Source organism: Bubalus bubalis, chromosome 16 (assembly GCF_019923935.1).
Source record: "Bubalus bubalis isolate 160015118507 breed Murrah chromosome 16, NDDB_SH_1, whole genome shotgun sequence".
Classification (NCBI taxonomy): domain Eukaryota; kingdom Metazoa; phylum Chordata; class Mammalia; order Artiodactyla; family Bovidae; genus Bubalus; species Bubalus bubalis.
In genome coordinates this window covers 70,287,511-70,311,586 of record NC_059172.1, presented here as the reverse complement: position 1 = coordinate 70,311,586, position 24,076 = coordinate 70,287,511, and the positions used below count along the sequence as shown (strand labels likewise).

At 38.9% G+C, this 24,076-nt stretch overlaps 1 protein-coding gene across 1 annotated transcript in view; it reads left to right on the top strand.

The window, feature by feature from the left end:
• Positions 1-18,779, top strand: part of LOC102416545 (sestrin-3) — an 80,342-nt gene extending 61,563 nt beyond the window's left edge. The window contains exons 7-10 of the mRNA XM_025266976.3: positions 4,586-4,704; positions 5,529-5,719; positions 8,538-8,682; positions 10,952-18,779. Coding sequence (XP_025122761.1) covers positions 4,586-4,704; positions 5,529-5,719; positions 8,538-8,682; positions 10,952-11,038 — 542 coding nt within the window. The 3' untranslated portion in view covers positions 11,039-18,779. The remainder of the gene's footprint in view (positions 1-4,585; positions 4,705-5,528; positions 5,720-8,537; positions 8,683-10,951) is intronic.
• Positions 18,780-24,076: the final 5,297 nt, after the last annotated feature.

Below are 24,076 nucleotides of genomic sequence, written 5' to 3'. Positions count from 1 at the left end.
CTATTGCTTCCCCTCTTGTGTTGCTGCATCTTTGAATATATTTCAAATCCAATTGAGAGGTACTTCAGCTGTGTATGTAGTTCATGCTCTTATCCTGGATAAAATGTTATTCAGAGCAGACCAACTGCTTATAAAGTTAGATAAGAGTATTTAATCCATCCTACTTGTGTGATTTTTCTTTAATGATAAGTAAAATCCTGTTTCAATAGATGTAATTTGTAAGAAATATCTCTTCCTTTTTCGTGGGTGTGGAGTATGTGGGAGGATTGTTCTCACAATGCTGCTTTTTTCCAGATTATTTCTAAAGTTACACCAAAGTTACATTGCACTTGTATTTGCATTTCTTTGCAGAAACCTTTGGAATTATATAAAAATGTATTATTTAGGTCATTTTCTTAGGTTGAATTTGGAGGAATTCATCCTGTATTAAAAAAATGTATTAAAAAAATTCATCCTGTATAAAAAAAGCCTTTTGATTAGGCTTTTCCGTATCAAAAGGCTTCTTTGCTTTAGTCTTTAAAATATATTTCTTTTCCTAATACTCTGAGAGACTTTTAAATAGGAGGGAAACTTTTCAATTACAACTTAAAAAGATACTAAATACCACATAGTACATGTTATTAAAATAGCATGGAGTCAGTAGACTTTGAAAGCTTAAACCCTTCCAACTCATCAATCTACATAACATTTATTTTTAAAGTAGAGCTCTGTAGGTTTAAAAGAGGGCTTCAAAATGACTAGTCGTAAGGTTAGTCAGTCTCATAAATCCTGAGAGTAATTGATTTGGCCGTGACTGGTTTGTTAATATTAAATATGACATTGACCAATAGCTTTCAGAAATTTTACCAGGAAGAGCAAGATCCCTCTTTTATCATTTCCCCAGCGATTTCTTTTATGAAAGATTTTATCTACCAAATTGAGTATATTTAATAATGATTTCTCAGAACTTCTGACCAGCAGGAAATCCCAAATATAAAGAAGCGTTTCAGTTATTGGTTTGCTATTCAGACATTTATTGTACTCTACGTAGTCTCAGCAGGGTGGTAGGCAGTAATGCTTCCAAGCTAAGTGAGACGTGATTGCTGCCCTCTGCAGGCTCTCATTGCTAGTGGGAGAGAAAGAAATGCAATATGAAGCAGAATGTGAGGAGTAAATGGAGCAGTGTTGGAGAGTTAGGAATGTGCACAGAAGGGGTCCTAGGGAGAGACCTCCTCTAGCCGCTTGGCTCTGAGCTAAACCTTAGAGACTTGAGTGCAAGGGAGTCAGGCAGTGGCTGGGGGGGAGAGGGGGGAGTTGGTAAATAGCACACCTGCCTGAGCCAGCACACAGTGGTGAGGAAACAGGATGGTGGGTGCAGGAGCAATTGGTTCTGCATTGTTAGGATGTGACACATGAGGTTGGTATTGTGAACAGGAAGCTGATTAGGTAGATAGAGACCTTATCATGATGACCTTTCCAGCCTTAAAGATCATGTAACCAGCCATATTTGCGACATGTTGACTTGTGATGTCTACAAAACCACCAGTCTGGAAACAGCTACAGGTGCCTCTCAGACTTTAATATGCATGTGAATCACTGAGGAATCTTGTTGAAATGCAGATTTTTGTGTTCAGTCTGTCTGTGCCAGGACCTGAGGAGCTACGTTTCAATCATGGCTTCATGTAATGCCCATGCTCCTGGTCTGCACACTTGGAAAGCCAGGGTTGAACAGGAGAGGGTTTTAAGCCCGAAATAAAGTTTTGGAAGTTATCAGTATATATTTGGGTGTTAAAATCAAAAGAGTTGTTTATAAAAAATCATCTAGAGAAAACAAGTGGGACAAAGGAAAGTAATGAGCGTAGGGTAAACCTTCCAGGGAAGCCAATATTTTAAAATGCAAACATTGTATTAAAGTTAGTATAGTATGCATTTACTTTTAGACATTAATTTTTGTAAGTGTGAAAAACTTGAGTTTGCCTGGTGGCTCAGTGGTAAAGAACCCACCTGCAATGCAAGAGATGGAGGTTCTTTTCCTGGATTAGGAAGATCCCCTGGAGAAGGAAATGGCAACCCACTCCAATATTCTTGCCTGGGAAATCCCATGGACAGAGGAGCCTGGCAGCTACAGTCCATGGGGTCACATGGGGTGAAAAATTCTAATATACATCTCTTTATAACTATAAGTGGACACAAAATCCAGAAAAAGAGAGTAAACTTATTTAGCATACTTTACCTGACATAAATAAAACACTATATCCCAAACTGCAACCTGTACCATTATTTTCAAGTGCACATAGAAAATTTACCAATATCAACCATATATTGTTAATGAAGCAAATATCAGCAAATTTTAAGAGATTTAAACTTTACAGGGTATAACTTTTGACTATAACAGAAGTAAGCTAGAAATCAGTAAGGAATAACTAGAAGTTTCTCAGATGTTTAGAAATGAAACAGTATACTTCTAAATAGTTCATAGGGAAATAAAAAGTTGCAGTGGAAATTAGAAAATATTTGGAGCTGAATGGCAGTGAAAGATGGCACAGACAGTATTTATTTATTTATCTTTTTTTGGCCATGCTGGGCAGCTTGTAAGCCCTTAGTTCCCTGACCAGGGATTGAACTCAGGTGCCCTGCAGTGGAAGCTCAGAGTCCTAACCAATGGACCACCAGGAAATTCCCTAGACATTGATTTTTTAAAGCTTGTCTAAGACAACTAGAGAGAAGGCAATGGCACCCCACTCCAGTACTCTTGCCTGGAAAATCCCATGGACAGAGGAGCCTGGTGGGCTGCAATCCATGGGGTCGCTAAGAGTCGGACATGACTGAGCGACTTCCCTTTCACTTTTCACTTCCATGCATTGGAGAAGGAAATGGCAACCCACTCCAGTATTTTTGCCTGAAGAATCCCAGGATGGGGGAGCCTGGTGGGCTGCCATCTATGGGGTCGCACAGAGTCGGACACGACTGAAGCAACTTAGCAGCAGCAGCAGCAGCAAGACAACTAGAGCTTGAAGGACATAAATGTTTTATTTCTTTTAATTTTTTGTTTATTTATTTTTGACTGTACTGGGTCTTCATTGCTACACAGGCTTTTTCTCTAGTTGTGGTGAGTGGGGGCTACTCTCTTTTTAAAATGTTTTAAAGATTCATCCATCTTACTATCACTGTCTCAAATTTGTTCCTTTATGGCTGAGTAATATTCCATTGTATATATGTACTACAACTTCTTTGCCTAAGCGTCTGTTGATGGACATCTAAGTTGCTTCCATGTCCTGGCTATTGTAATAGTGCTACTCTCTAGTTGCCGTGTTCAGACTTTTCATTTCTGTGGCTTTTCTTGTTGTAGAACATGGGCTCTAGGCACACGGGCGTTAGTAATTGCAGCACTGTCTTTAGAGCACAGGCTCAGTAGTTGAGATACACAGGCTCAGTTGCTCCGTGTCATGTGGGATCCCCTTAGACTGGGGATCGAACCTGTACCTCCTTCATTGGCAGGCAGATTCTTCACCACTGAGCCACTGGGGAAGCCCTTTTCTTATTATTGAAAGTATATTTTAGAATGTCAGTCTTTCTCTTCTTGGATGCTTGAGCAAGAACTTTTGCCTTCTAAAGTGAATTTTGAATTTACTAAGCAAGTCTTAGACCTTGGTGGAAAGTTATATTCTGATTTTAACAAGAGGCTACATCATTTATAAATTAGGAAATAAATTGTTTCATTCTTTACTCTTCACCATTCCCAGTACTGAATTTGCTGGTCACACGAAGATAAGAGAAAAATGACTCAGTATGTGGCTGAGTTATTTTTGTAGACTTACCGTGTTTTAAAATGGAAATAGAAACTTATTTTTCCCTATAACAAGTATCTTGGTTTGATCAGTATGATAAAGCATTTCAGATTCCATTTAGAGATTCTAAGAATAGTTTTTCAAGTCTTTTGAAGAAAATGTTTGAAGTTTTCTACAAGGGTACTATTCTATAGCTTGGTAACAGAGTTGACTAACATTTATTAGTTTTTTGCTTTTCAAATTAGAATGATGTTCCATTACTGTAACATAGTATTTTCTGTATTTTATTTGTATCCATCTCCTAGGAGCAGAAGAATGTGGATAATATGCAAAGTACCATTTCCTTTGAGTCCAGAGTTTGAAATATTTGTTTAAATAGAATTAAAATTAAAGTTTTAGATTTGTCAGAATATTAATTTTAACTCCTTTTTAAAAAAATTTTAACTTCTTAAGGTAAATTTAGGAAAAAAATGTTTGTATTGGGTAGGCCAAAAAGTTCATTTACATTTTTCTGTAACATCTTACAGAAAATTCCAAGTGAACTTTTTGACTAAACTAATATTTAGATATTTTAATTTAGTCAATTTTTTGCCTGAATAGCTACAGCTAAATGTTACAGTTGCCAGCATTTAGTAATGAAATTGTATTCAAAACTTGAGCAAAAGGTATTTTATGTGAATGTAAGGCATGTAGTCAATATTGTCACTATGGAAATCCTTGGAAAAGCTATAGTAAAAAATTGGAAGAAAGTACAATTAATTAATTGTTCTAACTCTGTACAGTTTCCTTAACACCAAATTGTTCATTATTGTCCTTAGATTTTGAGGATGACATGATTATAACATCTGATGTCTCCCGATATATTGAAGACCCTGGTTTTGGATATGAAGACTTTGCCAGACGAGGGGAGGAACATTTGCCAACATTCCGAGCTCAGGTATGAGACGCCTTTAATTCAGAGAAATTGGAGAAGAGATACTGTTACTTTAACTGTGAAATTTTGAATAAGTTGACTCCCATAGAAACTAATAGATCATTTTGATAGAATCTATAAATATCTTTATTTAACCTACTTTTCAGCCTTGTCTAATTTGATGTCCCAGTTGATGGATTAGTATTTCAGCATCCCCTCTACCTCCAACCCCAAGAAGGCAAAGGCAACTGCTTTATGTGGTTACTTGCATTATTGCATGGTAGTAGTATCATGTTCATGTTTTGGAGAGAAGCAGGGAGGAAACTGAGTGACATGTTCACATTTATAATAACACATTTTTATAGAAAGGCCATATGTCTATAATTATGGGCTGAAGGGCCACCTGTTCCCCATCCCTAGATAAGAGCCACCGTAGTGATGTGGTTCATAAAGACAATGCAGGCGAGATCAAAGACAGACTCCTCTGTGCTTGTTTCAGATGATCTGCTAGCCACCCGTGTCACTGAGTAGGTTTAGTCATGTAGGACTATTCCAGGGCCTTCTAGGGTTCTTCCAGATGAGAGTGTAGTTTGCATAGTACATGACCGCGGGAAGTAGCCAGAGTTTATCACCAATGTCCCTCATCCTGGACCCAGTGAGGAAATAGCACGGCCCTCCCGTCTACAAACTGATGTGTTGGTGAAGCAATCTTGGTAAAGTGACAAACTTAGAATCCGTGAAAGGATTACAGACTTTGAAATATCTCCACTTGCTTCAGTGGTTATACTTCACAAAAACATAGACTTTAAATGGAGAGTGACCATTTTTGATACATTTTATTCTTTTAGGACTATACCTGGGAAAATCACGGGTTCTCCCTGGTGAACAGACTTTACTCTGATATTGGACATCTTCTTGACGAGAAGTTCCGCATGGTCTACAATCTCACCTATAACACTATGGCCACCCATGAGGATGTTGACACAACCATGCTGCGCAGAGCTTTATTTAACTACGTTCACTGTATGTTTGGAATCAGGTATGGTCGTCATAGAGACAGTTGTGTGTGTGTGCTAAGTTGTTTCAGTCGTGTCCAACTCTTTGAGACCCCAAGGACTGTAGCCCTCCAGGTTCTTCTGTCCATGGGATTCTTCTGGCAAGAATACTGGAGTGGGTTACCATTCCCTTTTCCTGGGGATCTTCCCAACCCAGGGATAAAACCCGTGTCTCTAATGTCTCCTGCATTGGCAGGCAGGTTCTTCACTACTAGCGCCACCTGGAAAGCCATATAGAGACAGTTGTACATGTTTCTAAATGAAAATTCTGACAGGAGTCTTACCTTTTTCCTGTTAAAGAGTATATACTTCTGGGGAGAAAATTACATGCAGACTCCTGACTATAAAAAATTAACTCTATTTTCTAGAAGAGCATTTGTCTTTGTTTAAAAGTCTTAATATGCACATATAATACAGTAGTAAAATCTTACTAAGGAGGGAAAAAACATCAGAAATCATTGGGGACAGTAGTAAAACTCTCCATTTGAGAATCCCTCCTGGAAGAACTGAACCTTTCAGAAGTATAGATGATATGCCATTGTGCAGGCGTACTCAGTCGCTCCAGTCGTTTTCTGACTCCGTGCGACCGCATGGACTACAGGCTGCCAGGCTCCTCTGTCCCTGGGATTCTCCAGGCAAGAATACTGGAGTGGGATGCCATGCCCTCGTCCAGGGAATCTTCCTGACCCAGGGATCAAACCCGTTTCTCCTGTATCTCCTGCATTGCAGGCAGATTCTTTACTGCTGAGCCACAGGAGAAGCCCATGATACCCTCTTAGATAACTATAGCAAGTGCTGGTTGGTTGGTTGGTTTTTGAAGGTATGGTATAATTTGGGTATAAATGAAACTAAGATAAGAGTCTGCCTTCATAAAACTTACATAAGCTCATGTAAGAATACTGAAATGAAACTGTAAGTCAGAATAAATTAGTGGCACCTAAATTTAGAAAGTTTGAATTGAGAGGACTGAGAGTGAAGCAGTGAATAAGACTGAATGGTGTAATCAGGAAAGCTCTTCTTGGAGAACATCCTTTTTGAGCTGGGTTTTGAAGACATCTATGGAGATAGATCTGCCAAAAGAGAAAATCCCCAGTTATGAATACATTCAATTGACTCTGTACTGTATCCTTTCTGATATAGTATCACAAAGCCCTTATGGAACGGAATTAGAATTCTATTTGTTAAGCAAAGTGGTTTCTGTAACTTTGACTTAAAAAAAAATCCCAAATTTCCTGGAAAAGTCAACTAATATGAAATATTCTACCTAAAAGATACTATTATGATGGTAAATAGTAGCTCCGCTATTGCCCATTTACTATTCTAGAAAGAATCATCACATTTTAAAATTTAATATACCAACCTAATTAAGAAAAATAAACAGTAATAGATTTTAATTCAATACATGTTATAAATTAATATTATATTCAAAATAATATTATATTTAAGGCAATGAATTGGTGATATTTCTCTGCTGGGTGCTACTAAATAAAGCTTATGTAAAATCCCAGAGTTTGTTTTTTTTTAACTAAGTATTATGTTTGGATTAAAAATAAACCAAAAATACAGAAGAAAAAGCCCACAAGCTCCCACCACTACATTTACTCTCATAGCTATTTCTGTGCCCGTTTACACTGTTATTCTCTCATCTTATGAATGAACTATCTACACTCCTATGCACTAGGGCACAGAATCCCATCTCCTCTCATCTAAAGATCCCTCTTCTGGCAATTCTCCCTTCTCTCTCCTGCATAATTAGCTTTACTCTCTTAATTGAATCTTTCCCATCAATATGTAAACATGCCTTTATTTCTCTCATCATCTCAAAAAAAAAATCCTTTCTTCATCCTTCATTTCCCTCTGACTGTTGCCTCACACTTCTGCTCCCATGCACAGCAGATCCCTTTGAAAACATTTTGTATATCTACTGTCACCATTTTCTTATCCCCTGTTCTCTTGTGAACTGACTGCAGTGTCAGGCTTTTACTCCTGCACAGCAGCAGAACTACAAAACTACTCTTTCTAAGGTTGCCCTTCACCTCTCCATAGCTCCTTGCCTCGACCAGTTCTCCGTGGTATCTTCTTTGCCTACTCAGTAACATCAGACATAATTGATTATTCCCTCTTCCTTGAGACACTAGGGGCTTCCCGGTGTCTCAGACAGTAAAGAATCTGCCTACCAAGCAGGAGACCTGGGTTTGATCCCTGGGTCGGGAAGATCCCCTGGAGAAAGGGAATGGCTACACACTCCAATATTCTTGCCTTGAGAATTCCAGGGACAGAGGAGCCTGGCAGGCTACAGTTCATGGGGCCACAAAGAGGTGGACATGACTGGGCGACTTTCACTTTCACTAAGACCCTAGACTCCTACCTTAGGGTTTCACACTTGCTCCTCCTCCTCCCAGTATTAGCTTAGATGTCAGTCTCAGAGAAGCCTTCCTGCCCACTCTACCTAAAATCACAACTCTCCTCCCAGCCCAGCTGTATTTTATCTCCATAGCAGTTGTCACCATCTGATACATTATATGGTGTTCTTTTTCATTTTTCTTTTTTCTCCAATAGAATTCAAATTCCATGAGACTAGGGCTTTGTGTCTATTTTGTTCATTTGTGCTTCATCAGTGCCTGAAGGAGTACATGGAAACTACATGGCTTATAGTAGGCACTCAAACATTTATTATTTAAAGGAGTTAATGAATGAGCTTTTGGTATTTAATTACTAGATAATTGTTGTGTCTTGGTATAACTTTAGAAATCAGAAATGTTGATTCTGCCATCCTAAAGCTTGTCATCATATTGCTTCTAGGTATGATGACTATGATTATGGAGAAGTTAATCAATTACTTGAACGAAGCCTGAAGGTTTACATTAAGACAGTGACCTGCTATCCTGAGAGGACTACCAAGCGCATGTATGATAGTTACTGGCGTCAGTTCAAACACTCAGAAAAGGTGTGTTTCATGACTTAACATAGACATATATTCCACATAAGGAGTAATGATTATGAAAAATTAAATGTGAAAATAGTAATAAATCAGCACCATCAGAGAAGTTGGAAGTAGCATCATTTGGCCATCAGTTTGTTTTTTTTTTTTTACAATGTTTTAAAATTCAAATTTATTGAATGGTGACTAAATTTTGGTTATGTGTTTTGCCCAGTGTGGTGTATAAAGTAAAAGCTTAGCATTGGCCTTTGAAAGACTGGATCTGAAAATTGGATCTTGGCTCAGAAGACATATCCATTTAGAGAATTTTTTCATTCTAGCCATTTTACAGTTAACCTATCAGAACAATAGTTCTCATTCCAATTTGGTAATTTAGTGATTTGACAATATAATGCAGACCTTTGAGCCAAGTATATTATTATATGAGGAATTTTTTGGATTGAAATATCAATATATAGGAAACATTATTTAAGACCTAATAAATGACCATTATAATGGTATAGTATAAGTATGGCCTTAAATCATGAGTCTATTGACCTTTAAATCCAAGAATCTTCCATTTATACCACAGTTCCTAAGCTTGAGAGTTAGAAAACCTTTTTAGAGTCCTAATATTCACTAATTAACTATATGACTTTGATAGAGAATGTTATGACCTCGATCCCTAGCAGTCTTTCTTGAAGTCTTAGAGCCAATCACACATCAGATAAACATCCATTTACCTCCAGCATCTCTCCTTGATAGATCTGTATGCTCTACTTACAAGTTTGTATTACAGTTTCTCCCTTTGCTCAGTGGTATCTAGAAATTCTCCTTACTCATCAAGAGAATAGATCCAATGATATATCTAACCTGTAGAAAGATATCAAAATAATTTAAATATATCATACTTCTTTGTAAAAGCTTTTGAAGATATGTGGGTGCTTATTTTTTTGGGGGGGTGCTTATTTTAACCTGTCAGGTGAGGTGAATCCCCCTCAAAAATTCCCCCAGGTGCTTGTTCACAGCTGTATATGAAAGACTGTAGGCAAGCTAAGCATATCTAAGTTGTTCAATCCCTTAATCGTGTCTGACTCTTTTTGACCCCATGGACTGCGGCACTCCAGGCTTCCCTGTCCTTCACTATTTCCTGGAGTTTGCTCACATTCATGTCCTTTGAGTCAGTGATACCATCTGACCATCTCATATTCTGGCGCCCCCTTCTCTTGCCCTCAATCTCCCGGCATCAGGGTCAGATCCAGTGCTTCAAAGCCCAATGCTAAACTTTTACTTTATACTCCACATTGGACAAAACACAGAACCAAAATTTAGCCACCACTCAGTAAATTACCAGATACTAATTTCAGATTGCTTTAAGCTTCAGATTTTCACCTTGGTTTCTCCCATGTACAGGCATACCTCAAAGATATTCTGGGTTTGGTTCTAGACCACTGCAGCAAAGTTAATATCACAATAAAGCAAGACACATGAACTTTTGGTTTCCCAGTGCATGTAAAAGTTGAGTTTATAATACATTGTAGCCTATTAAGTGTATAAAGCATCATGTCTTTAAAAACAAAACAGTATGTGTACCTTAATTAAAAAATAGTTTATTGATAAAAAAATGCTAACCACCATTTGATCCTTCAGTGTCATAATCTTTTTTGTGGTGGAGGGTTTGAAATGTTGTGAGGATTACCAGATGTGACAAAGGAGTGAGCAAATGCTGTTGGGAAAACGACGCCAATAGACTTGCTCAATGCAGGGTTGCCACAAACCTTCGTCAGTTTGTGAAAAAAGAAAGAAAAGCAGTGTCTATGTGGTGCGTTAAAGCAAAAGCTCAATAAAATGAGGTATGCCTGTAAATAGTAAAAAATGTTTTTAAGAACTTTCTAAGGAATAAGTACAGGCTGATTTTCAGCCATATAAAATTTTACATCTGGAAGAAAGTATTTTTTGTAGGAGAACTGTAATTTGCAAAAATTATTTTTGTTTTATAACCCAAAGGATTGTCTGGCTTTACAGCTCTCCTAAGAAAATTACTGGACTTTTTAAGATTCTAGGGGTCATTTTTACTGCTCACATTTTTTTAATGAACAGTTTTCTTATGAGTCTTACATCATGTGCACACATAAACACGCACAGGCATGTGTGTTTGTATGTGTGTCTATAAAACTGGTGAAAGTATAATATCTAATGTTAGAATACATTTGTGAATGTCTGATTATATGAAATAAATTAAAGTTTTTTCAGTTGTTTATAATGGGCACTAAATCGGTAACACTTTGATTTCTAGGTTCATGTCAATTTACTTCTAATGGAAGCACGGATGCAAGCTGAGCTTCTCTATGCTCTTCGTGCCATAACTCGGCATTTGACCTGAAGCATCACCCAGGGAAGATATCATATATGTGTAAAGACCTTTTCACATAGGATATACATCAGAAGCTGTTTGTGATGTAGCATCAAACATTATTCAATTCTCTAGTGTCAAAGTTTTAGCCGTTTTTTGGGGGCGGCTGTAATGTGCAATGATGTGTTTTCTTTTCCTTGATGCTTAACATGACTAACAATTGCAAAAATAATACTGAGGAGCACTACTTGGCATTGTTTGTAGTTGGGTTTTCGGATACTGATCATAAATCATGAACCTGGTTTGTTAATGCTTAACTTCAGTGCTTTGGGGTTTGTATGTGTATTTTTGTTCTTTCCTTTTTTTTTCTTTTAATAAGGAAAAGCGCTTACAATCTGCTCGAGCAATTGTTTTTCAGATATCGGAATTCAGCAATGAATGACCTCCTCTGGCCATTCTAGAACTTTAAGGTTGTGTCCTACACCTGGTGGAGGAAAAGCATGCGCTGTTGGACTAAGCTGCTCACAGGACACGCATCTGTGTCTCCAGGAGTTTATTTGTCAGGCACTGTTTATTTTTTTTTATTTGTTTGTTTTTTTACTGCTATTGGCGATAACATGAAATGTGATACAGCCATCGTCCATAATTTAATGTGAAATTGATCATGATGAATTCTATAGCATGCTACTGAAATGCCAAATTCAGCTAGTTTCTTTCTCTTCTGAAACAGAAGCTTCCATTTTCCATATCAGATGTATATATTCAAAGTGGAATTATGCACACTCCTTTCTATCACTGACAGTAATCCTCAGTCATCAGAGTAATCAGTGCTCACAGGACTGCTTACAGTTCATTTAGTTGGCACATATAAACATGTACCCACACAAGACTGACCAAAAATTTTCTTTGCACATTTTTATTTTCTCATAGTGTTTTCTATATTACAGTAAGCAGAGGAAGGTTAATATGCCTATATTTCTTTCCTGTTAGGCTTCTAGAACTTACTTTCCATGGTTTTTCTTATGATAGGTTAAACAGTTGATTATTCAAAGGTAAAAATTGTGTTTCTATGCATTAATGTGATTGAACAACAACAACCCAAGAGTGCAATATGTAAAAAAAAGAGAGAGAGAGAAAAAGACTCAACAAACTTTCCCCCTATTATGTATGTCACTGCAGAAGTGTCCTTTTACCACAGAGCTATAAAGAAATTTAGTTCAGATTTCTTTATCGCACCAGGCTTTTGCCTTCCTGGGGTTGAACAATGTTCCTTTTACAATGCCAAAGCATCCCCATTCCCAGAACAATCTCTTTGGACAACTGGTTTAAAAAAGATCTCAAGTCTTACGGGAGGAAAAAGCATCCCCAAAGTCACATTTTTGCATTGGTTTATGTTGCTTGATTAGACTATCTTCACAGAGCACAATGCTGTACATTTATAGCTTTAATTTGTATTATGTTAATGAACCAGTGAAGTGCCTAAAGAGATGCTCACAGCTATCCGGTAGGACACGACTGCACTGCTTAAACACTTTTTGGTTAACTAAGAGTGACTTGAATTTTACACAAACATGCTAATTTTTAAAAAAAAAAATCCATTTTTTTCACAGTAAAGAAGATAAATTTTTCCGTTAGCATTCCCACAAAGATCGCATTTTAGACTTGTAATCTAGGACTTAACTTTTTCTTTCCTCTCATGAAAGAATTGTGGGCTAGTGTTCTCATCAGTCATTTTCCCCTTCCATTTATCATTCTTTTCTGGTACAATCCATTAGGTTGCTTTCTGTTAGGCTTTGTTCTAGGTAAGAAAATAGAAAGATGACTGTACACCTATGAATATAAGGTAGTTCTGCATTTTTAGATTCCAGGATCTTGTTTGAAATCTTCCATGTGAGGAAAAAAACTGCTAATATTTTTAAAGACAGGGTGGTTTATTTAAAAAGATTATTCAAAGAACTCATGCCAGATCGAGTCTGTTTTGTTTATTGCATATACCATATGTTGATGTTATTCCATATCACATTATATAGATAGGTACTAACTACAAAGAAAGTATTTAGGGGAATGGCAAAATACGAATGACAACATGCATGTCCATTTGACTTCCCTAATTTTAAAACTTTCAAGTTGAGGATACCCTTTACTCTTGACATTTTGTTTTTTTTAACTAGAATTCTTTCAGCTAATATCCCTTTGTTTTTGTGCAGGTGACCTGTATTAGAGGTTGAAAAATAATTTATATATTGAAAAGGAGGAAAAATTCTCATAGAACATCATAAGAGCTTTAAACCAAAAGAGGAAACAAGGTTTAAGTAACTAAAATGGCCACTTAGTTTTTGTTTTTGCATTTCCCACCCCAGAAATGTAAGTAGTTGAAGTTTGGGTTATGGGAATATTATTAGTGCCTTTACTAGATCTCTTTCCTAGCAAAGTTTCTTTTTAGCTTAGCATAGATGTATCTTATCACTAATCAGGAAAATCAGTTGACTTGGAACTATAAACAAAAATAAGATATTTATGAACCTCACTGAATCAGCCTAGAAAAATTGACTTTGGAGGTGCCAAAGCACCTGCCAAGATGCAGCCTGCACAGCCTTCTAGGTTGTGAATACCGTTTGTACAGCGAGTTTGCTGTGAACTTCAGCTGCTGCAAACTTGAAATTCTGATGCGGTTTTCCAGGGTGGTATTTTTTCAGAGTATTGAATTTACTATGTAGTAATTTATAGTATAGCTTTTTATATTAAAATGTGATATTTTTTAAAAGAGCTCTCTGGTTCAATTGGTGTCATGATGTGACTATACGATCTGCTAACCTACCCCTTGGGCTCACATTGTGCCAAACTGAGATGTGCACATGTACGTGAAAAAAAACAAAAAGCACATGTGAAGTCTCTAACTCCGTTGCTTATTATTTTCAAATTAGTCTGATAATCCATTGATGTATATGCTTGAAATGGTTCTCTGTTTACTTTCGAATTTCGAGTTTTCCCACTAGAGTTAGAATGCTCAGTTTTCTCGGATCACCTTAAGAAAATCCAAATACTCTTCTCTCTGAAAGTAAATGGTGAACCCAGTCCCTTGACTATGGGAGTGGCTAGACAGGTACCTCCTTAAATCCTTCGGATTCGGCTTCCTCAGATGGACTCGTGATAATTAGAGGAAAGCAGGCTTTTGAGATGGGACAACTTGTAACTTTCTTCACCTTTTTGAGCTAAGGATATTGTCTCAGTCTCAGGAAGAACCTTTGTCCCATTTGGGGTACCTTTTAACTAAAAAATGGCTAATGTGGAACCTGGGGCATGGTCTTGGCTTGTAATTATAGCTTTAAACCCAAATAATAACAACACAAGACTGTCTTAGAATAGAACTCTCAATGTCAGCTCTATATCAAAATCATATTTGAACCAGAGCCCCTATTTTAATTGTGCTATAAAGTCCCTTAAAGATTTCAAATGCTTCTAAAACCTAGTTAACATTATTCCTAAGCAACTTTTTTCCCACCTTACAGAGTTTTTAAATCCAAAATATTAAATTTTTATGCTACAGCAAAATGAAATTATCAACCAGCAGTTAAAAATGTGTACTTAAAAATAGTTCACCATTTTTGTGCAGAGTACATGCCTATATGGTGGTAAGATTCTTTTAAACTCTAAGGGCAGTTCATCAGGGAAAAAAATAAATTTCAGTGCATGTTATGAAAATTATTTGCACTGTGCTAGTAAAATGAGGTTTTCATTTTTGTTTTATGTTGTATTTTAAAGACAATTCTAAATCATTCCTCTGGAAAGCAAGACCTTAAACTCTTTATCTAGGGGGACTTTTTCTTCTTTTATGCAAATAGATGGTCTTGCATGGAGTGAAAATTATGCAACTATAATGTTATATAAATAGTATATGAAATTTGCTAATAGTATAATTTAACAGGAAACTGAAAGATATGTGGCTCCTCTATTCAGACTGAGTTTTAAATTACCTAATTTCATAGTCAGAACCTATTCTAGGTGGCCATCATCATAAACTCTGTTTCCCGATTATATCCATCTGAAGACTGAGAATCAAATTAGTCTTTCCTTAAAACAGTACTGTAACATGAATGTATTCATCTCAGTCAACAGAACTTCAGTGCCCCCTCCATGTGGAACTTACTTCCATGCTAATTTGGCTTCATCAGTAGTGTCTGCTCAGGTGAGACCTAGAACAAAAACAGCTGGAATGAAATGGATCGCAGGGGTAGAGGTACCTGTCGAGGCAGAGCCCTGTGAGGAAGGAAGAGTTTTTCAAAGAACACATGGACCATAACTCTACTAGCGTGGCTGCCCTCAGCATCACACACCCGGTCTGAAGGAGCCCTTCCTGTTGCGGGAGCTCCTGCCTACATTCAGCCCACCCTTTCCTGCCTGCTTATTCTTCCTCCCAAGTGCCTCAGCCTCAACCATGCTCACTCTCCTCCCCTCCCCTCGGCCCATCTTGGTGTGAACGCCGTTTCACAAACCAGACATCACCAGCCACCTGCTGATCATCACCAGCATTTACTTTTCCCAGTTACTTTTTCTCCATTCATGAGGAATACAACTTGTCCCAACTCCCTTGAAATCCCTCAATCATCTAGGTATATTTTGGCTCACCTTTGCCCTCGATCCCCTACCGGAAATTATGTAGCACCACGTGTGATTGTGTCCATCCCATACTGTTCTGCCCTTTCCCAGCTGCCAGAATATCTTGCTCTCCTCTACCTCATCCCCAAAGAGCCTATAAACTCAGAGTATCCAACCATTTTCATGGATTCACTCTCTGTTGTTCAGAAGTACTACTTCCATATTTTAAATAAATCATAGAAGAGTTTTGCCTTCTATCAAAGTAGGAATCTTTATATTTATACATGATAAGAAATCGAACTATTTCTACCATGCAGAATTTAGCATTTAGCAGGATTTTAAAGTGATTGAAATGCCATCCTAACCTGGATCTATATTAGGTAGTAAATACCTGCATTAGTCCACGTTATTTGAATGTAAAGTGAAAATTCTCCAGCAGTCCAGACTAATCTGTAACCAATCAGTGGAACAGGAAATTTCTGGCATAGACATGGGTGTCATTTGGGCCTTGAAACGTATTTCCAATAGAAGGACATACGATAAACGGCGTTTAGGTAGTCCCATTGGATCACAGAAGCCCACTGGATTTATAATATAGATAAAATACCACAAAATTGGCTACCTAAGGATTTGATCAAGCTTCCCTCATTGGACTAAGCTTGGAGCCCCTGTTCCTACCCTGTTTGTCGCTGGGGAAAATGAGCTGTGAGATGAAAAGGGAATGCACTTCCTTCATAGTCCTTATTCCCCTGGCGTACTTCCAGGATATCCTGGCAGTATCATCCAGGAACAGGGAGCGCACAGAAGGGGAAGAAGCCACAGCACTTCTGGTCTGGCCAGTGCCTGCTTAGCGCGGTCCATAGACGAATGCTGTCAGGTTTCTAACGGGGGGTGTGTTCATCTGTAGACAGTTGTTTGACCTGAAGACAAACCCCACCCTGTTTGAAAGTACAGATTAAAATATTATGATCTGTGGTGGTATCGGGTGCCTTCCATGCCCATTTGTGAACACCCCAACTCGAAAACAGTCCAGTAAATACCTTTAAGGGCCCAGGAATGAATATATGCCTAGTTAAGAAATGAGACTTGAATAAGTAGAGCCTGAAGGAGTAGTTTTTCTTAAATCCTATGTTATAAAATGTTCCTTCTAGCTTTAAATTAATTATGAGTGCACCACCGTGAGGTCCAGAGTTGAAAAAGAAGGAATATGAGGGTGGTGGGGGGGGCGGGGGGGACAGGTTGGGGGATGAATACCTGATTCTTCTCAATGCTTGTGGAAATCTTTGAAGTAATGAAATTCATACTATAGAATGGCCATTAGAACAAACACCCTATTTTACAGCTCATAGTACAACATCAAATGTTAGTAAGTCTAACTATGATAAATGTAATTTTGGGTATATAAATTTGCTAAAGCAGTCTATTTTGCATTCCTCAGTTTAACTTCATAAAAAAATCAAAAGGAGAGAGGCTCTCTAGTCTTTAATGCTAAAGTATTGTTTATCAATCCTGATTAGCTTAAGTTTATGCATTATGACACCTACTGAATGAAACTGATTATACATCTCCTTCTTAAGTTAATCAGTCTTTACAAGTTGTCGACTGATTCCCAAATCTGATAAGGAAGGATCAAAAAGTAGGATCAAGGGAATTCATCAGTTGGTAGCCAAGAAATTTCCTTTGTAATGTTGAGACTTGTTTTCTCCTTCCTGAATTTTACTGATTCTCTAAAATAAAGGGAAAGAGTTAAATGCTACCCTTGTTCACCAAGGGAAGTCATCCCAACTCTATACCTAGTGCAGATATTCCCTTTACATCTATATATCTTCCCTGGAAAGAAAACACCATTTTTTCCCTTCCTCTTTTCTCTTTTCACGTCTACTCTTTTTAATCAGATAAGATAGACAAAGAAAGCAAACCACAAGCCAGTTTGGCATCTTCTCCATGCTGATAGAATACTCAACAGCCACATGCACAGTTGGGGCAAGGTTACACAGAACCCTGTCAGGCCAGCGTGGAACATGGCCTTGCTACTTGGATTAGCTCCTTCAACCCTGAAAATAACTTTCCTGGTCATGGAAGAACTGGATGTATCCTTTAGCTTATGAAATAGGATTTGAACTTGAAATCTCTCTTTTTTAAAAAGAACCTGATTTTGCAGGGCAGCTACATCATGAATGTATATATTAAGACTTTGTAGCTGAATTGCACATGAAATCAGATTGCCAACTTCTTATCTTTCAATTTTAGACATCATTTTATCCTTAAGTTGTGAGCGATATATGTAGCATGCTGTGAAATGTCTGTTATAGTTCTTTAATTCATCAGTATTAATACAGAATTATCTTTTTGCGTTTCTTGGTACTTTTTATTCCATGTAATCAGAAGCTGTGATGTTTTGCCTTTGTAGTCCTGTGCTTTGTTACTGTAATTTTTTTCTTTTTTACGAAGCACGTGACTTTGGACTAATGTGAGGCGGATGACGTGATCTTTAAGACTGCTATATATCTATCAGTCTCTTACTATATAAGGTTTTCAATTAGAATAAGCTTTTATCAAATAGATCATTGATGCAATTTAGGATTCACACAATTTTCAGTGTCAAATGGTGATCTTACATTTATAGCTTCAATTCTGAAGACAACAAACTTGATAAACAGCCACTTTAAACTTGTTCTGGCAAATCAGACCCTGCTGTAGATGTAGTCTAAGTTAGTTAACCATATAAGCCTTTTCAACTATTATGCCCTCCACATGAGTCAGCAGTTAAGACGAGTATAGAACCCATGAAAGCTTTTTGTATGTATAACTAGGTTTTATTTCTCTTATGTTGCTGATTTTACAATTCTGACTAAAGCTGACCTCAATGGATCAGTTTATATGTAATATTCTAGTGCTTTAATGCCTCTTTTTGTTTTTTGGAGGGATGGGTAATATTATTTGAACAGCTACAGAAGGAACTGTTGGTGAGTCAAGGCAAACACATTTGAAATAAAGCAACTGTGTATTAACATGTTAACAATTCATAACTGCACTTTTTATGACATTTTAAAAATCTATTTATAGGTACAGAACAATGGGTTTTGTTAAACTGTATCACATTTATACTTGCAGAAATTTATTTCATTGTTATTAGTAGGAATTTTATTGGTTCAATAAAATTGGCAAAACTGAACACTGACTATTTGCCTTTATATATATATATATTTAATTGAATATTCAAGAAGCATTCTAATGTAGGTTTTGTTTGTTAATTACTGGATATGCATTCTGAAAGATGTCAGCATTGTTTTAAGAGTCATTTTCCCTCATGTTTCTTCCTGACCCACAGTTTTCTTGTGACATTTATTACAACCACTTAATATTGCATTAATGGAATAGTGTAAATTGTGCAAAATATAGAGTTATTATTACTTTGAAATTGTCCGTTGTGATCTCAGCAATAGGAAAATTAATTTCACTATTATCTCTTACTAACCAAAAATAGTAAGGTAGAATAGGGAAAGGGGCATTGAACCTGGGGTCAGAGCTTGAATTCAAAGCTTATTCTTTTCCACTTAAGCTTTGTGACCTTAAGTAACTTGATTTCTAGGGTCCATGATTTCTGTACCACAATCTGAGGGAGATAATTGCCTTTTTGAGATAGTTGCTTGAGATTGGGTGATGTGTAAGAAGGGATTTGAAATACGCAGTACAGTGATGAGTCTGATTGGATGCCTGAGAAAACCCAGAGAATAGTGCTGTTGCTAATTGAAATAAAGAGTTAGGAAGGAGAGTTTCGGAGGCGGGGGTGTATATAGACGTGTAATGAGGTGATAGTAAGACTGTCAAGTAGAAATGTAAGGTAGTCTTTGGGAAAGCTAGAGAGGATGTGCAAAGTCTTTTGTGCAAGGTATTCCAAGGAGAGCCCTAACTTTCTATTTTTCTTAGCTCACTAATTACATGAAAACTCATAGCAAAGGCAGGAACTCTCCCTTTGTGCCATGTGCCCAGCCGTACTGCACGCATGCGTGCTAAGTTGTTTCAGCCATGTCCAACTCTTTGTGACCCCATAGGCTGTAGCCCACCAGGCTTCTCCGTCCACAGGGTTCTCTAGGCAAGAAGGCTGAGGTGGGTGGCTGTGCCCTCCTCTAGGGGATTTTCCTGACCCAGGATGGAACCCGCATCTTCAGCCGCTCCTGCACTGGCAGGTGGGTTCTTTACCACTAGTGCCACCTGGGAAGCCCCAGCTGTACTGGGAGATCAGCAAAAACCAGCTTCTTGCTGATTAGAGTCTGTCATTTTCAATAATATGTGACCTCTAGGGGAGATAATGGAGAAGGAAATTGCAACCCACTCCAGTACTCTTGACTGGGTAATCCCATGAACAGAGGAGACTGGCGGGCTACAGTCTATGGGGTCACAAAGAGTCAGACAAGACTTGGCAAGGAAACAGCAGCAGCAGTAGCAGGAGAGAGAAAGGACAGGGCATGTCAGACCACACTCAGCCAACAGCTAAATTTCCACTTCTTCCCCAATTCAAGATCCAGCTTTTTGACCCTAGTTCCCTAGGAACTGATTAATAACTTCAGCCATTTTTAAAAGTAAAATGAAACCCCTTACGTGTGTACTTGGTCTTTTCACATATACGGTCTCATTTAATCCTCATAATAACTTTGTAAAGAACTGATAATATTTTACACAAGAGGAAACAGTCTTGAGAGCTTTGCCCAAGAGTTGGTGCCTTAGAATCAGCACAGTGGGGATCTGAATTCCATCTTTCTGACGCCACTTTTACACTGAACTTCACTACCTTAATCCAGCCTAAGTTTCTTGGTTAATGATATAAATGACTATGCTTGCAACATGACATCTTGCTTGAAAAATTAAAGAATAGTTCAAACTCCCAAACAAAAGTTTAGATAACTTACTTTTCTGGCTAACTTGCAACTTTTTTTAAATTTTAAAAAATAGGTTTTTTTTTCCCCCCTCCAGTCCTGAATAAGCCTTTTGATTTAAAAGATGATATCTTAGGGGGGAGGTTCACCTGTCAGCTTAAAGGTTGGAAGTTTTTCCCAAGAGAACAATAAGCCTGATCCTGAAGAAGACTTGGGCTTCCCTGGGGGCTCAGATGGTAAAGAATCTGCCTGCAGTGCAGGAGACCCAGCTGCGATCCTTGGGTCAAGACGATCCCCCGGAGAAGGGAATGGCTACCGCTCCAGGATTCTTGCCTGGAGAATTCCATGGACGGAGAAGACTTGTGAGCTACAGTTCATGCGGTTGCAAAGAACGACTGACCCTTTTCTTAAAGAAGACCCAGAAAAACTTAAAACTGTGTTGTTGTTGTTGTTTATTTTTAGGACCTTTCTATGTGGTGGAAGTTACCAATACAAAGGCATAGTTTCTAACTCAGGTAATTTTCTAGCTGAATTGAAAAGAAAGTCTGTCTCAGAAAAATGTCTCTTCTCCCATAATCTCACATACTTGACATGTTTCAAAACACAGGTGAGTCCACACCTTTCCATAAAACTCTTATTTTAATTCACCCATAGAATTCTTTAAAGGGATCTGAGACAAGAATGCTTAATAATCCCTCTTGCACTAGCTTGCTTCTAAAATAAACATAAATGAACCCTTCATCCTCATATCAACGTGAAATTCAGGAAGACTCCTAGTTACACTTTTACCACCCATTGACTCTTTCCTTTATTTGCTGAGGCATTAGTGCCAACTGCTTCACACACACCAGCCACTTCACACACCAACCACTTTACCATATGCTGTGGCCACCAGCTTCACACAGGCTGGGGCCAGGTTTTCCCAGAGACAGTGGGAAAGCACCTCTTAGGTCTGGCTTCCTGCCCTGGGGCTGCTCTGAGCTCTTGTGGCAGGGTACTAGAAGGACCTTGTTGTCATTCAGATTCTCAGTCGTGTTCGACTCTTTGTGACCCCATGGACTACAGCACTCCAGGCTTCCCTGTCCTTCACTATCTCCCAGAGCTTGTCAAACTCATGTCCATTGAGTTGGTGATGCCATCCAACCATCTCATCCTCTGTCATCCCCTTCTTTTCCTGCCCTCAATCTTTCCCAGCATCAGGGTCTTTTCCAAGGAGACGAATCTTACCATCAGGTGGCCAAAGTGCTGGAGCTTCAGCTTCAGCATCAGTCCTTCCAGTGAAAATTCAGGGTTGATTTCCTTTGGGAGTGACTGGTTTGATCTCCTTGGTGTCCAAGGGACTCTCAAGAGTCGTCTCCAGCACCTCCATGCTGATCGCATACAACCACAAGGGTGAGGAGTTAGCAGTCAACCCCTGCACAGTGACTAACCAGAGACCAGGGGTGACTGTTTGCTTCTTTCCATCTGCTGGGTCTCTGTTTAGAGACTCAGAGGACCTGGTGGAACTGAGTACCAGTCCACTCTTTCCTCCTTTTCCTGCTTTACTCCCCCTGTCCTCCACTTCTGCCCCTCAAACTCAAATAAACTTTAATCTCAGGCTTTGCTTCCTGGAAGTCCACAGCAAGATAAGGCAGTGCAGTGCAGGGGTTTAGGTGGCAGGTCCTAGAATAAATTCAAATCTCAGCTCCACCACGGCAAACTATTTGGCCATGAACAAATCACCAGATCTTATGGTTCCTCCATTTTCTCATCTATACTTGCAGATAACAGGAATAAGAAGGAAGACATGGTCCTTGTCGTTAAAAGGTGGGGTGGGGGGCGGGGGAATGTGGGTAAGAGAGGTAACATGAGACAACATAGGAAAGAAGAAGATAATAACTTGTAACATGGTATAAAAAGAGCCATCATTTATTAAGTTATCATGTATCCTATCTAAACATTAAGAACTTTAAATACATTATTTTATCCTAATCCCCTTGAAAGCGGGTATCTTCCCCATTTTAGAGAGATAAAAATAGAGGTAGAGCAAAATGAAGCAACTTGTCTGAGGCTGAACAAGTGGATGGTAGAACTATCCTCAGATTTGTCTGGCTTTAACCACTCGTCTTTCCCCTCGATGCCAAATAAAGAGATATGTGTGTGTGAGTGAGTCACTAAGTCATGTCCAACTTTTTGTGACCCCGTGGACTGACCCACCAGGCTCCCCTGTCCCTGGGATTCTCCAGGCAAGAATACTGGAGTGGGTTGCCATTTACTTGGGAGAATCATGCATTTTTGTTAGCTGTTAATGGTGATGGTTTTTCAAGCAGCCAGTATTGAAACAGGTGCTGGTAGAATTGCTAAGATTTGGATTTGCAGTGATAGAGGAGCTACACCTTTAGAAGGGAGGACAGGGGCAAGCGCCCACTGCACTGTGCAGTGTGTATGTGCGGAATCTACAGTAGAAGATGGATTTGGAAGCTGTAATGTGGTCAGACTGTGCAGGGCCTGAAAGGTCAGGCTAAAGAACTTGTATTTATTCATTTGGAAAAGGAGATGGAAACCATTTTCCAGCACTGGCATGGAGTTGTCCCTTATTTTGAAACAATAGCATCTCCTTGGCAACCAGAGCCTGACTAGAATTTCAGGGCAGTGTAGAAACAGAAGGGCCTCCCTGGTGGCTTAGCGGTGAAGAATCCACCTGCAGAGCAGGAAATGCAGGTTCAATCCCTGGGTCAGGAAGATCCCCTGGAGGAGGGCATGGCGGCCCACCCCAGTATTCTTGCCTGGAGAGTTCAGGGACAGAGGAGCTGCCAGGCTGCAGTGCACAGGGATGCACAGACTCGGACATGACTAAAGTGCCTGAGCATGCATGCACACATAGAAACAGCATCTGCCAGGTGACTGTGATGCCTTCTTTGGGATGTTTTCTGAATGCCTTGAGTAATTTCTCAAATGCTTTTGCATATCCCCCTCAGTGATATACTCCAGGCCATGACTGGTAAAGCCTAAGACACTCGAAGCAAACTGTTGGCGTTCAGGTTGGCGTACCTTCCCACCTGTGTGCACACAGACACTCCTGATGTCTAGAACCAATGTAAGACCCTTCAGAGCTTGGTGCTTTCTAACCATGTGGTACCTAAGGAGAAAAAGATTCAGTGATCGATGTGTTTGCATAAATGGCACCAACGGATGTCCTCCCTATAGCCACATGCTTTGGAACATGACTTGACAACTTCACTTGTCAAAAGGGAGGGTCTGTTTCTCCTCCTCCTCGAACGTGGGCTCCTTCGGTGGCTGAGCCGACCAACAGTGTGGCAGAGGTGCAACGTACAAGTCACAGACACAGGTTCTAAGAGGCCTTGGCCATTTCCACTCTCTCAGAGGATGAGCCACTTGGAGCAAGCTGAATTGCCCCAGTGGTTCTAGCTGAGATGTGAGAAAGCTCACCCAAGATTCAGTCAGTTCAGTTCAGTCGCTAAGTTGTGTCCAACTCTTTGAGACCCCATGGACTGCAGCACTCCAGGCTTCCCTGTCCATCACTAACTCCTGGAATTTACTCAAACTCATGTCCACTGAGTTGGTGATGCTATCCAACCATCTCATTCTCTGTCAT